The sequence below is a fragment of the Homalodisca vitripennis genome, chromosome 1 (assembly GCF_021130785.1).
Source record: "Homalodisca vitripennis isolate AUS2020 chromosome 1, UT_GWSS_2.1, whole genome shotgun sequence".
Lineage (NCBI taxonomy): Eukaryota > Metazoa > Arthropoda > Insecta > Hemiptera > Cicadellidae > Homalodisca > Homalodisca vitripennis.
This window is the reverse complement of record NC_060207.1, coordinates 179,759,579-179,772,886: the sequence shown is the minus strand read 5'-3', so window position 1 is coordinate 179,772,886 and position 13,308 is coordinate 179,759,579. Positions and strand designations below refer to the sequence as shown.

Sequence of the window (13,308 nt, the reverse complement as noted above, 5' to 3'; positions counted from 1 at the left end):
CTCGACCTGACACTAATCACGACTCACAAGTGACTGTGACTGCTGGACAGGTCACGCACGTACATCGCGGCCTTTCACGCACTGTGCGTAAAGTAACTTCATTGGTCATTGGTACACTGCACTGGGCAGTTTTGTAATGGCGTAATTGCGCTCTCTACAGTAACGCATGGCATACGTGCGCACGCGACTCCTCGCGACCGCGTCCAACTACATTCCGCTGCTGAGAATCTCTGATTGCCACGTCCACGAACTTGGAAATGTACTACTTTTGTGTACACGCTGGCTTTGAGTTTATTCTGTAATTGCACTGTTTTCCACTATGGGAGGTCAGTGGTAGAACCCTAGCTCAATGAACCTTAAAACCCCATTTTCCACAAATTGTGGGAGTACTAATATTCAAAACTGTACTATATCCACAATTTAAAAAAATTCTTCCATATCAGAAAATTTAGTTTTAAGATGACGCTTCTCAAGTACTGCGATTACACATTACAGATTTTTTTTATTACAGTTGATAACAAGTATAACTAATAGTGTTAAAATGTTGAACAACAGATAATTACTTGCAATGACTGTACCTTTACCAGTATCGAAATTAAATTCAAGCGTAATTGTGCTGTGGTAATTCTCAGCTTTGATGGCTGGACTATAATCTAAAATAAATCCTTTGTTTTATTATTATAAATGTCACCTGTTATAAAATTTAATATAATTTACATGCATGATATGTGTTTAAAACAAGAAGTAAAATTGTAGGAATTACAAATAATCTCTGTTTTTGTTTTACTAAAACGACAATTTAACATACTACATGTCCCGTTAGATAAGACCTCATGATATACTAAAATTAAAATAGTTTCTTTGTGGGATACAATAACTCCCATTTAAAAATGTTATACGTAAAATTGCGTGACATTTTATTAATTTAAATAAGTATAAAGATGCATTTATAATTATTTTAATCCATCATAGCAATTGCGGTTTCATAATTCTATCTAATCTTTATGACTTGTCATTTTTATACTTTGTCCGTTTCGAGGTATTTGACAGAACAAGCAATAATTCCTCCCTCAAGACAGTCAAGTTCCTTAAGAATCTCTTATCTTAATTATAACTATCGTAGAGGCAATCTTTGCCGCAATGGGCTTTGTAGAAATTCAAAACAATAAATTTACGTATTCTTGGATTCCACGAATTTTTATTATTCTATACTATGCTGTAATAACTTTTATGAGTGAAGAAATCTAAATCAACTTGGCGTATTCAGCTTTCCCTCACTTTGTGTTACCTTCACCTCGAAAGAAGTGTTAAGAAATGTCTTATAAATCTTAGTGGTTCAATGAAGCATGACGACATCCTCCCATAAAACCTTCAGTGAAAACAATTGGAGAGTCTCGCTGATAGGTTTATGTGTTGTGAGGGAAGTGACGTGTACATGTATTGAGCAATGGTTACTTCGACAAAGGCAGTATTTACGTCTATCGTAATACTTTTTAATCTGGCTATCGTTTTGAATCATCGTAAACCTCAGATATCGTGATGTAGCCATAAAAACTGAAATAGTAATCAAGTCGGATATGTCATTTCCAGTGTAGTAAGAACTATTCCCCCTCTCTTATCTATAAAACATAAACACTGTAAGCACCGTACTTACATAAATATTCTACACTTAGTAATAAAAACGCTAGGTTTTGCTAAAACGAACACGTCTGCTTTACAGAGTTATTTCAAACACTCCATAAATTTATACGTTCATCAAGATATTTACGTTTTTATAATTCTTTACTTACACCTTTGATCTTCGAATAGACTTATTCAACATATTGTAATTTTATACAGTTGGTGTATTGCTGAGTTGGTTTTTTTTCCTCTGCATTCCCCATTTAAATAATAATAGTTGTGAATTTAAAACCGTATTGCTGTTTTTCATTGCCGACAATAATTTTCTTTCACAGAAAAACCATACAATAAATCTTCGATAGTATTGCTTTATTTGTATGCAGAAAACACAACTTATGGGTTCTTCCAGTAGGTAACAAGGTAACTATATAATCTTCTTATTGTACATTTACATTCCTTGTTCGTTTGTTACTGTGAGATAGGTAATATTCACCACAGTAGGTAGCAAAGTAGGCCTATCGCCGCTTCTTGCAGTCGTCGGCCGATGAAGTAACCGTCCTGGCGGGATGGAAGTGGACGTTTCTCGCGGCGTTTTTCATACGGAACCGCAACCGGAACGGTTCTCGGTCTGTTCAGCGTTCACGGGTGGCGGCCCTAACTGTCACCACTTACAGCGGTCCGTTACCGTCAACCGGCACAGCGCGGTCCTCGTTCCTGGACATGTTCCATAACCACCCAACAAGCGGTCCCTAGACACTCTAGCTGCTGAAGGGATTTTGAACAAAAGTGAGCGTGATATCTAATTGCATGGATGTCAGAGACTACAGTACATTATGAAACCACCATGCAAGAACGTAACTAGGAAAGCATTTTGTTGGGGGGGAGGAGGTCCACCCAACTGATATTTTCCCGTAGTGAACAGAGAGTAAGGCCCCATTTTGTTCCTTAAAAATTTCTTGATCCTTACATGTCAGTAATCCTGAATTATTTAAATAATAATAATCGTTTACTAAAAAAGTAATTTGAAATTTGGGGGGTCCGGACCCCTCGGACCCCCTCGCTGGCTACGTCCCTGCCACCATGCTTAGCTGAATGATCAAACAACGAATCGTCGTTCTCGAACCTAAAATCAGTATACCCACCCGGTTGCCAATAGCTGTAGACTGACGCTCATATCTCGTATTGCTTCCAACTAAGCTTACATTAAAACACGTAAGCAAAGCAGTGACTGCGGCTTTATCCTCTGCTGGTTGGACTATAACCCTCGATGAATTTCGTGACTGCAGTCATCTGCATGTTTTCAACAATCACGTAGTAAATGGGGTGCTCGAGATTGGTGATTACGTGCCACTACAATGATTTAGCATCTAGATAACCGGTCATTGAAGTTGCTCTGTTTTACAATTACAGTGCTGAGGTTATCACATCGCGTTTTCCTCGTGTAAGAATATTTGGTACGGAGTTTGATTTCCTCAGGCCGTGGTCTTCTTGATATATTTTGTCTAGGGATGACAGCCTCTAACGGAAATCAAGACTGGAGTTTTTTTGGACAACTAGTGCAGGAGTTAGGTGGTGTTAGGTAGTTGTTGACATTGGCTCAAAGATACTGGGAATTAAATGTATCCTATTCCACCCACTCCCATCAATCGTTTACTTCCTTTTTTGCATGCTGATTTTCCATTTCAATATGCATGCGTTGCCGAAAAAAATATATTCCATTAGTTGAATAGCCTACTGAGGAACACGGTTGCAAAATGATCATATATACCTTTACAAGATAATAAACAGTAAATTTGTAGGATAGAGAAAGTGTGTTTGTATAAGGATGCTGATGTCCATAACTCTCGTGTTTTTATAGATCCATTGTACTCCCACTAGGATAGACAGGTAATTCCGTGTAGTCCCTGCAATTCTGGCAATCATCTATTTCCACCTTTGGCAATTTATACGATTGGCTAGGAGAATTCTAATCGTGGTTCCGTAAGCAGCTGCTGTAGCCCAAGTACTGATTGTGCACAACGATTTCACTTGCCATAAATCAAACTCTGTTGTTAAATTACTCGTTACAGGATTGATGTTTAGGTATTCACTTCCAAATACTAACTGTCTGTGAAAATCCCTATTAGATTACTACCATTTTCCGTTTTTACGTTGTGATACTTTTATAATTTATTGCACAAGCAGTGTGAATTGGTACTAAATGGATGTAATTGCATTTTTACTTACTTTGAGGATTTAGTGCTGTATGCTGTAAGGAAGTTTACCAATTTCAATCTCAGACTTTACCTTCTCAACCTGCACCCAACCATAACCTGACCTAGTTTCTGACAAGCTATTTTCCTGCCCGCCCGCCTTCCGTCACCTATATTGCTGTTATCTAAGTCTCCCTTGATAGCAGGTGTTATTCCCACTCTAACGACCGCTGTTAGCTGCTATCAGCAAGAGTTATCAGTCCATTAAACCCTCGTCACTTCGCTTGACCATCCGGTTTTCGACCTCTAGCTCTTTATACACTTAAGTTGGCTATCTGTCTTCATTGTAGATCCAAACCATTAATTCGTTTGCTTTCTTAAACAACATTTTGTAAAAATCAAAATCAGTTTTTGAGTTTCACAACATTTGAAGTACAATCATACTGAAATTAAGATGGTTTCACAACAATTGTGACATTGTAGTATTGTACTATAACTGTAGCATTGTAGCATTGTGCAATACAAATACAAATTATATTTGCTCTGTAGAAATAAGTTCAGTCGGTAGTGTAAATTATCATATTGTTTTATTTTGAAACTTCTGTGAGAATTTGAACATACATTATATTGCCAACAATATTTTCATCTTCTATTCATATTCCTTACAACTATTTTATAGTCATTTCTGCTACCTACATTATCTGTAGATGCTTGTCACTAGAAAATTTAGATAGGTTTCTACACCCAAATTAACGTGATTTGTGTCTACCTGTGTAAAGAAAATGTATAGGGAAATACACAAAAGTTTGTATTTGTGATCTTAAAATTTGTATTTATATATTTAACATTAGCCACTTCGAATTTTAATTGACTGCCTCTCCTACGAGTTGATGACAACATGAGAATCCTCTCAGTATGTGTCCGTCTGCATGTAAGAACACGTTAACTTAGAGGGTTGAAATTTGGTGTTAGCTCCCCGCTACTTCCTCTACATCAAAATTTAGTAGACATCTTTTTCTCCACGAATCACTCTCGGGCCAGAATGTTTTCCGCTGTGGACGAACGCGAAGCCTTCAAGGGTGACCCAGCCTGGAGTGCGTTTAACCTTATATGTATATTTTATAAATTAAGGGATTCTTCTTCAGTGTAGAAAGACTGTTCTTGAGTTACTCTGGGGGTGTTTTTCCTACTCCTATTTACTCTGTACGGTGGTTAAACCCGTTCGGTAATCGTCACTGATGTCCGACTTATTTTAATTATCGATGATAAACGAACCCGCAATCATTCTACTATTTCTTATAATTCAAAACAGAAACGAATCTACATGAAAAATGGATATGGTAGGTATACAAAAGACAGGTATATTTTTTACCGACTTCGTTAATGGAGGAGTTATACAATTCGACTCTTTTTATGTCACTTTTTCCTCTTTGTTATCATTCTAGCCGTGACGTCACCAGTTGTTGAAAATCGGTATTGTTACATAATTATGGTTATCCGGTGCAATGATTGTTATATGGTTCGTTATTTTATGGTGTCATATTATTTATATATATATATATATATATATATATATATATATATATATATTGCTGGGACTTTACTCCGTGAATAGTTACATAACATTTGTGAACATATTATTTCAGTAGAAGAAAAAGTATTTTACAAATTACGAATGTTTACAAAGAAAATCTCAATACAACTAGCTTTATTTTAATTTTAAAGATATTATCTGCATTCGTTACTTAATATAAGATTATTTTAATATGTTTCATATACTTTACCATTCAATAAGTATTGGTTGGTAGGTCAAGTTCATAACTAAAATAATATCTATTTGATTGAGTAAGCTTTTTTTTGGTTTAGGTTGTAATACGAGTTAAATTCCGTTCTACGTACAAGATTATAACAAAACACTGTATACTTAATATTAAAAGTACACGAATATACGCTTTACTATGTAATGGTTAGCTGTGTTTCTTGCCAAGGGATGCTTTTATTATGATATAAATAACTCATTTTAAAGCTTGCGTTTCCATGTTGAAATACGCTTCTCCTTTTTTTAAATTTTAAAAATAAACAAAATAAACTGTTTTAGAAATTGCACTCTGTATTTGGTCAAATTAAAACCCATTAAAAAAATGGATAAACGTACAACATTGGGGTTTATGACAACAACAATGATTACTAATCGTGTGTTTATCACCTTGGTGTGTCTCACCACATATTATTTTTAACCTCTATATGACGCAATAAATATTATATATTTAAAAAAGTACATGCAATTTATCACATAAGTATAACTCCACTCTTGTAAACGAACGGGAATTACATGAAGAAATTAACGATGGCTAGTGTCCGGAAAGAAGGAATGCATTTTTGTAAAATATAAACATCTCTTAGGTGTCTTTGAATAGATTAGGGGTCAGGTTTACGTCTCAGATATAGCCTACTCGAAACCGACATTACATCGTCAACCACTCGGTGTCGGTTGTCGCCGATATTTCGTCACCGCATTCACTAGTCACCCGACATTACAACAAATTCATGACGAATTCAGCCTCACACAAACAAAACAAATCGCTCCTTCTCATTGTCTGAGCACTAAGTCGCGGGTGACCTCCTTCTTATGTGCGGTCGGCACAGACCACGACCAACGCCTCCACAGCGATTCTTGCCCGCGATCTTTGCGTGGGACTTTCATTCCCGAACAGTAAATCTTCTTTCGTAGCTTTTGTCGGTGTGGATCATGATGTACACAAACAGACTGGCGTAATGGAGTGAGATTTCAACACAAAGGACTGAACCGTCCTCGAGACTTTTACTTCTACAGTTTGTTTTTCTAAAGAAGATCCCTGTCGAAGCCGGGTTCCAGCAACCTCTCTCACACGCTAAACATCTCACTTCAAACGTCGACCACATTAAAATAAACCCCTATACTACCTCGGAAATATTTTTTACTGTTTAGGGTGTACTCATCCATGTATTCGAGTAAAAGAAAGATACTTTGTATTATGTGGATTGTGATAACTAAAAATATGAGGAAAAACACGGTTTACTGATTAAAGTTGTAGCTTTTTCCACGTTAACTTATAATTATTCCATAAGTAATGTCAGTAAAAAATCTTATACAACAAATGCTCATTTGTTGTATGTCTCTTGAAGAACGACTTACTAAAAACTGAGAGTTCTTCGTTAACAATTAAATACGTAATTAATTTCTTTGTAAACTCTAACGAAATCGGTTATTACTTCACATTTTGAAATTTTGAAAAGGCTGCATGATACAATACGTCTTGATCGTAAACACTGATTATGTATAATTCGGGGTAATTCAATTTTACACCATCCCACACATAGAAGGTATTTCAAATGTTTTTTGTGATATCAACTTTCTGTGCTAAACATTATTTCCGAGGTAATAAAGGTGTATATGTTAGTGTGGTAGACGTTTGAAGTGAGATGTTTAGCTTGCGAGAGAGGTCGCCGGGACCTGGCTCCGCCAGGGATCTTCTTTATAAAAACAAACTGAAGTGTCCGGGTCGCGTTTATTCCGCCTCCCGCCACCGTTTCTTTTTTGATAAAAACACGCGTGGATTCCGCCGTATGACAAAACTAACTATGGACGCTCAACGGTGTAGCTAATTGTTAAAATAACCGTGGCTCTTCACGCTCAGCACAAAGGGCGTGTCTCACCGAGAAGACTAGAACAAGTGATCCGTCAAGGAAAACGTCCGCCGATAGTGACCTTGATATAGCAGAGTCGACAGGAATGTGCATGATGATGCGATGACAGCTACAGCTGTGATCTTGGCAGTTGATACGATCAAGGTCACAGCTCTGCAATGCGTATCTGGCGTTACCACCTGCACTCTGCAAACTCGGGCAGTTTTCATCCATCTACTTCGATTCTGCAGATTATTAATTTTTATTGCACTGTACAAAATCTAGGCAACAAAATTTTTACGGATGATGTGAACAAGACATGTGGAAATGTCTCCGCATTGACGAGGAAAATTATTATTTTTCGTACCGGAAAACTCTACAATTAATTGAAGTTTTTAATTATTTGTTCTATAATTTCGATCACTGGTATTGAAAATGAGATTTGTTGGTGAGCAATAAAGTTGCTTACTAAGTGAAGCCCATGAATACTGCACTAGGTAAAACTGTTCGCGCCAACCGAATATCGAAGTTTTCACTATTTTTTAATAGCTTCTCCGATGAACTCGTTAAACATTGACAGTATTCCTGTTCAGACCACCACGCTTTGCACAATTAAAAAATTCCACTTCTGTTTACCAATGTATCTTCGTAATCAATGTAAATTTCGCTTTTTATTACTCATAATGAATAAAACTATTCCTGCTGCTACTAAAATTTGCATTGTCTTGTATCCGAGTTTATGTTTTTAATTACGTCTGTACATTAACGTAAGAGTGTATTAGAAATCTTTTTAATATTTTACAGGAAATTTTTTACAGTAAAGTCCTTTAAAAACCATAGTTTTAATTATTTTAACTTACTCTATATTCTTTCAGCATGTATTGGCTTTTATTTAAACATATTTATTTAACTCCTACTGAAACTTTAAATTGGTTTTACTTGGATTTTAACATTAATAACACCTAAATAAAACATCTATAATGTAATCGATTCATTTATAGGTGGCGGCCATTTATAAGTTTGACTTAAATTACTCAAAGCACGAGAATTTTATAAATAAATCACAAGAATATCTTTTTTATGTATATCTGTTTATTGTAGGTACGTATTTGTGTTTCGGAAAACAGTCAATGCTTCTAAATTAACCAAGAATCTAACTTTATATTTAAACCTTCAAAACAAATTTAAAACATCAATGCTGTAACTCAATTACGATTTGATTAAATTTTCGTTACACATTGATTACTATTTTTACTTTGTTTGTGAGTAAATTCCTTGTATAAAAGGGATATTTTGTTTATTCTTTATAAAATAAGGATTCTATGGATAATTTTAACTGTAAGATGATCAAAAAGAAAATCTTTGTAAAATAGCGTCCAGGAATTATACTAAAAACAGCGTAACTGAATAATAATTAGCAAAATGTAGTGATAGATCGATTTAGGTTTCACACTTGATCCTAGATCACCGATTTACACTTGTACATTGTTGGATACGCAACGTTCAATAGTACCCTGACTCGAAACGTTCAATAACACCCTGACTCGCATCGTGCAATAGCACCATGACTCGTTACATTCACTTGCACACTGACTAGCAACGTTCAATAGCACTCTGACTCGCAAAGTTCAATAGCACCCTGACTAGCAACGTTCAATAGCACCCTGAATCGCAACGTTTAATAGCATCCTGACTAGCAACGCAACGTTTAATACTCTGACTAGCAACGCAACGTTTAATAGCACCCTGACTCGCAACGTTCAATACCACCCTGACTCGCAACTTTTAATAGCACCCTGACTAGCAACGTAACGTTCAATAGCACCCTGACTAGCAACGTTCAATAGCACCCTGACTCGCAACGTTCAATTGCACCCTGACTCTAGACTGCAGAGTGCCGAGTCCGAGAGGAACTCCGCTCCGTGTGCAAGTCGGATGACGGCGCTACGCAATTAACACTGTAATTGGATATGACAAGCGTTATGTTGGATTTGAGTAGAAAATTGTTATTTCACGGTTTAATAGTAGAGTAACGTTTCTCTGTGGTCTGTGGAGGAGTGAAATGCATCATGCTGTGTCTCCACGACGCGACGGTCGGGATGAAAGTGGTTGTGAAATCGTCTAGAATAGATAGATACATACATAACCGTGGTTTTCATATGTATAGACACGTCACTGCATGTGTGATATGACTTCCAAAACATGAAAGGTTATTGAGTGACAGGTGGTAATTGTGCTATGTCCATTGTGAGCTTTATTATTTTATTACTATTTAATACATAGAGGCCGATCTCCTTTTAAGCCTTATTCTGTCCGTCCTCATGTACCACTGACCTTTGCAAGGATTCTATCAAATAAAATAAGGAGGAGAGTCGATGTAGAATAAATCGATGGTACTGATAAAAAGTGACATAGTCAGACAGCGTTTGAACCTGCGCTATCTTTAAGTCAGATCTTGATAAGTTCCACGTTTTAGACCGCTAGGTTATCGGCACTCCCAAATTTATACACGACTGGTAGGGACCGATGGTAAGATAAAAGTATTCAGCTGACGGGTTAATTACTACATCCGTGAAAAGCATGCCATGAGAGTCAGGGCCGTAGTCAGGCTTTGGCGGGCCCCGTCATGTACCGCTACCCGCCCTCTTACAAGTGTGACGGGCTGGCCCGGGCCCCGGTAAAATTGCTCGAGTAAACTGGTTTGAGTACGGGCCTGATGGTAGTGCTACTGCCATGAAACTATGGAAGGGCAACTAAAGAAACGATGTGCCACGAAGTACCCCGACGATTGAGAAAGATTAAATCCATCAGCTATTTAAGGTGTTAATGGCAATGCCGTGAAAATGCTCTGGTGATCTGCGCTACAATATTAATGCTGCAGTTGAAAATCATTCATCCCTAACCACTGGACATTAGATGTAACATGGACGTTAGACTGCTAAGCAACCAGTTGCGACAACTGTACTGCAGTTGGCTTTATACTGCATTAACATGAAAATTCCACCCAAGATAAGGGAGAATAAATTCCGGGTCACCCGCCCGTAGAAGCTATCGGCCACACCAGGACACCCAAAACTAGATCGCCTTGGATGAGCAATAACGGTTGAAATGCCAAGGTTTGTCTCTGACATCCCCAGGCTTAGCACACTTAGCTGGCTGGTTGTTTAGAAATCAAGGATAATTTATAAATAAATATCCGCGTTCACTGAGGGCGTTTCCATTGGCATTCTACGCGGTGGAGTAACCGCTAAAATGTTTTGTTGTTTTGTAATGTGAAATGGATGTTGTTCCCAGAGTGGATTGTAATGTCAGTGAAACTGATTTGTGCACGCAATTTTCAAAGTGGTTTTCGTGTGTGAGCTTCAATTCTGAGCTTTTGTTAGGAAAATCTTTACGAACCACCGTCAATCATAATCAATGAGGATTTACTATTATGTAAAACGTTTTTGTTGATGAATCAGTTTAAAAAAAATTCATGATTAGTTATAAAAAGGACCTTAATCTTCGATTTGTGGCCCTCGACCTTCTAGGTCGACTTAACCTTCTAAGAAATTATCCATTATAATAAATAATGTGGTTTTCGCTCAAGATTTTGGTATCACGTGGTTCTACTCAGTTCGCAAGTAATTCAAAATCATACTATAGAATGTTTAACCTAAACATGGATTTAACAATGGAACTTTAAAGGGGGGTTGTCACAAAGTAAACATTCATGAGTGAAAAAAGACGAGTTACTATAGAAGTGTTGAGATCTCATTGGTTTGCACGTTTGCAGTTGTCATAATTTCTCTTTATTGGGCACAAACAAGATGGCATCTTTTGAGGACCTCAACAATACTCTATAAATTAAATGAAACGAGCGCACGCAGCAGCACAGCCAAACAAACGAAGCGCGGTACGCTGGCAGCAGGCCACGGTTATTTAGAGCCTACCGCGCGCCGAAATGGGCCTAACATAACCTCAAACCTGGGCGAGCCTCGAGCGATCAGCTGTTGTACAATCATCTGACTCTGACTCGCTCAGTCGGCAGTCAGCTGTGTGCGCGCGTGTGTCTGTCCCCTGCCGTGCAGTGTTGTGTTCTCTGTGATTTGGTGAGCATTCAAGTGTAGCGATGTTTCGCGCATACGGCACCGCCCCCTTGGACACAAACTCCCCCTCGTCCGACCTATTCCTCCCCTGGAACGTCAATATTTTCGGCAAAGGTATGTCTGCCATTTTAGAAGCAAGATTATTGTTTTTATGTAAATTATATCTCAGTGGATTTACATTAATCCGATTGTTTGATACATTAAAAAAAATAGTATTTGTTTCCTCTTGCGTGGAATAGATAGTCCATAACACAATATCAATATGAGTATAGCTCAGTTATATAAAAATTGTGTAGTACTTTGATTTTTATATTTAAATATCATGTTTGTAATCGTAACCTCACTATGAAAGAGTTAATATTACAATGTTGAATTGTAATTTGTTTTAAGAAAGTATATTACAAAAAATATTACCGTATATAGCTGTGTGAAAACAATAAATTAGCCCCTAATCTCTCATGTATAATACAACTTTTGTGTGTTGTTTAAGACGTTAATATTTTTGAGTTTGCATTACACATGAATTATTCAGTTTTATAGAAAACATTGGAGTACACAATAGCCTAATTTTATTGGAAGTGAACAAACAATTATAAATTTGTTATTGAAATATTCCACTTATCTAAATAATACGGCCATTACAAAATATTGGAACTTTTTAGGGCTTGAACTCGATAAGGAAAGTATATTTAGACTGATTCATTACAAACAAATGTTATGTAAAATAGTACATAACCATTTGGAGATTTGGTATACAATTCAGTTAAAGTCTGTTGAAAAGCAGTGGTATACGTTACATTTTATTGTTTTTTCCATAAAGAAATCTGTGGTTGAGTTTAGGAACTGTATCAATATGACGCAGGGTTCGTAGTACGCCCCACCTGTTGTTATCAGTAGGCTATCACAGAAGGCCAATTCTTATCATAGTAAACTGCCATTACCACACCCACGTCATAATTTCAAGTTCCCAACATGACAGCTGTAGTTCTTAGCCCACTTGCATAGGCTACTGTTTGTTTCCTCATTGACATTTCATCGTTATGCCTACAGTGGTTTAGTACATATTTTAAATTTTTAAATAAGCATATTTAGTGAAAAATATTGCAATCGCATTATAAGCAGTATCTGTTTAGAATTATGAACTTAAATACTTTTGGTATTTTAATAAACAAGTATCTTAAATAAAACAAAACGTATTTTGTTGCATTACAGTGAACTTAGCGAAGAAACATTGCGTTTCATTATATTAAATATTTGTTTTGATATAATGTATTATAAGATAATTATTAGAAAATTAGGGAATTGAGTGAATGAAATATTGAGAAATTCGTAAATTAAATTGTGAATGCGTGAAGAATAATAGTCTCAAATAAAAAAAAACCTTTATTGTTTCTTGTTAACAAATATTAAAGTACGTCAAATATCATTTAAAAATACTAAGTAAAATGTCAATTTTCAATAGTATGTTTTCCCTATGTAAGGTACTACAATCGTTGTGTTCGTAAAATTTAACGGAATCACATATATTGTTTATTATTTACATCACCACTCAGAGAATTATTTTCAAACACTTGGAGAATTTTTTGTAACCTTGTTTTTTACCACATTGAGAAATTCGCAAATTAAATTGTGAATGCATGAAGAATAGTCTCGAATAAAAGAAAACCTTCATTGTTTCTTGTATTTTTAATCATTTTTACGAATATTTAAATACGTCAAGTATTTTATTGTATCATTTAAAT

At 36.3% G+C, this 13,308-nt stretch overlaps 1 protein-coding gene across 3 annotated transcripts in view; it reads left to right on the top strand.

Moving 5' to 3' along the window:
* Positions 1 to 13,308, top strand: part of LOC124352805 (translational regulator orb2) — a 902,153-nt gene that overhangs the window by 673,933 nt on the left and 214,912 nt on the right. Inside the window, exon 1 of one of the 3 annotated variants that reach the window (XM_046802486.1) lies at positions 11,489 to 11,680. The exons of the other annotated variants lie outside the window; for them this stretch is intronic. Coding sequence (XP_046658442.1) covers positions 11,590 to 11,680 — 91 coding nt within the window. The 5' untranslated portion in view covers positions 11,489 to 11,589. Of the gene's footprint in view, positions 1 to 11,488; positions 11,681 to 13,308 lie in introns of those variants that run through there. 3 annotated transcript variants of the gene reach the window in all.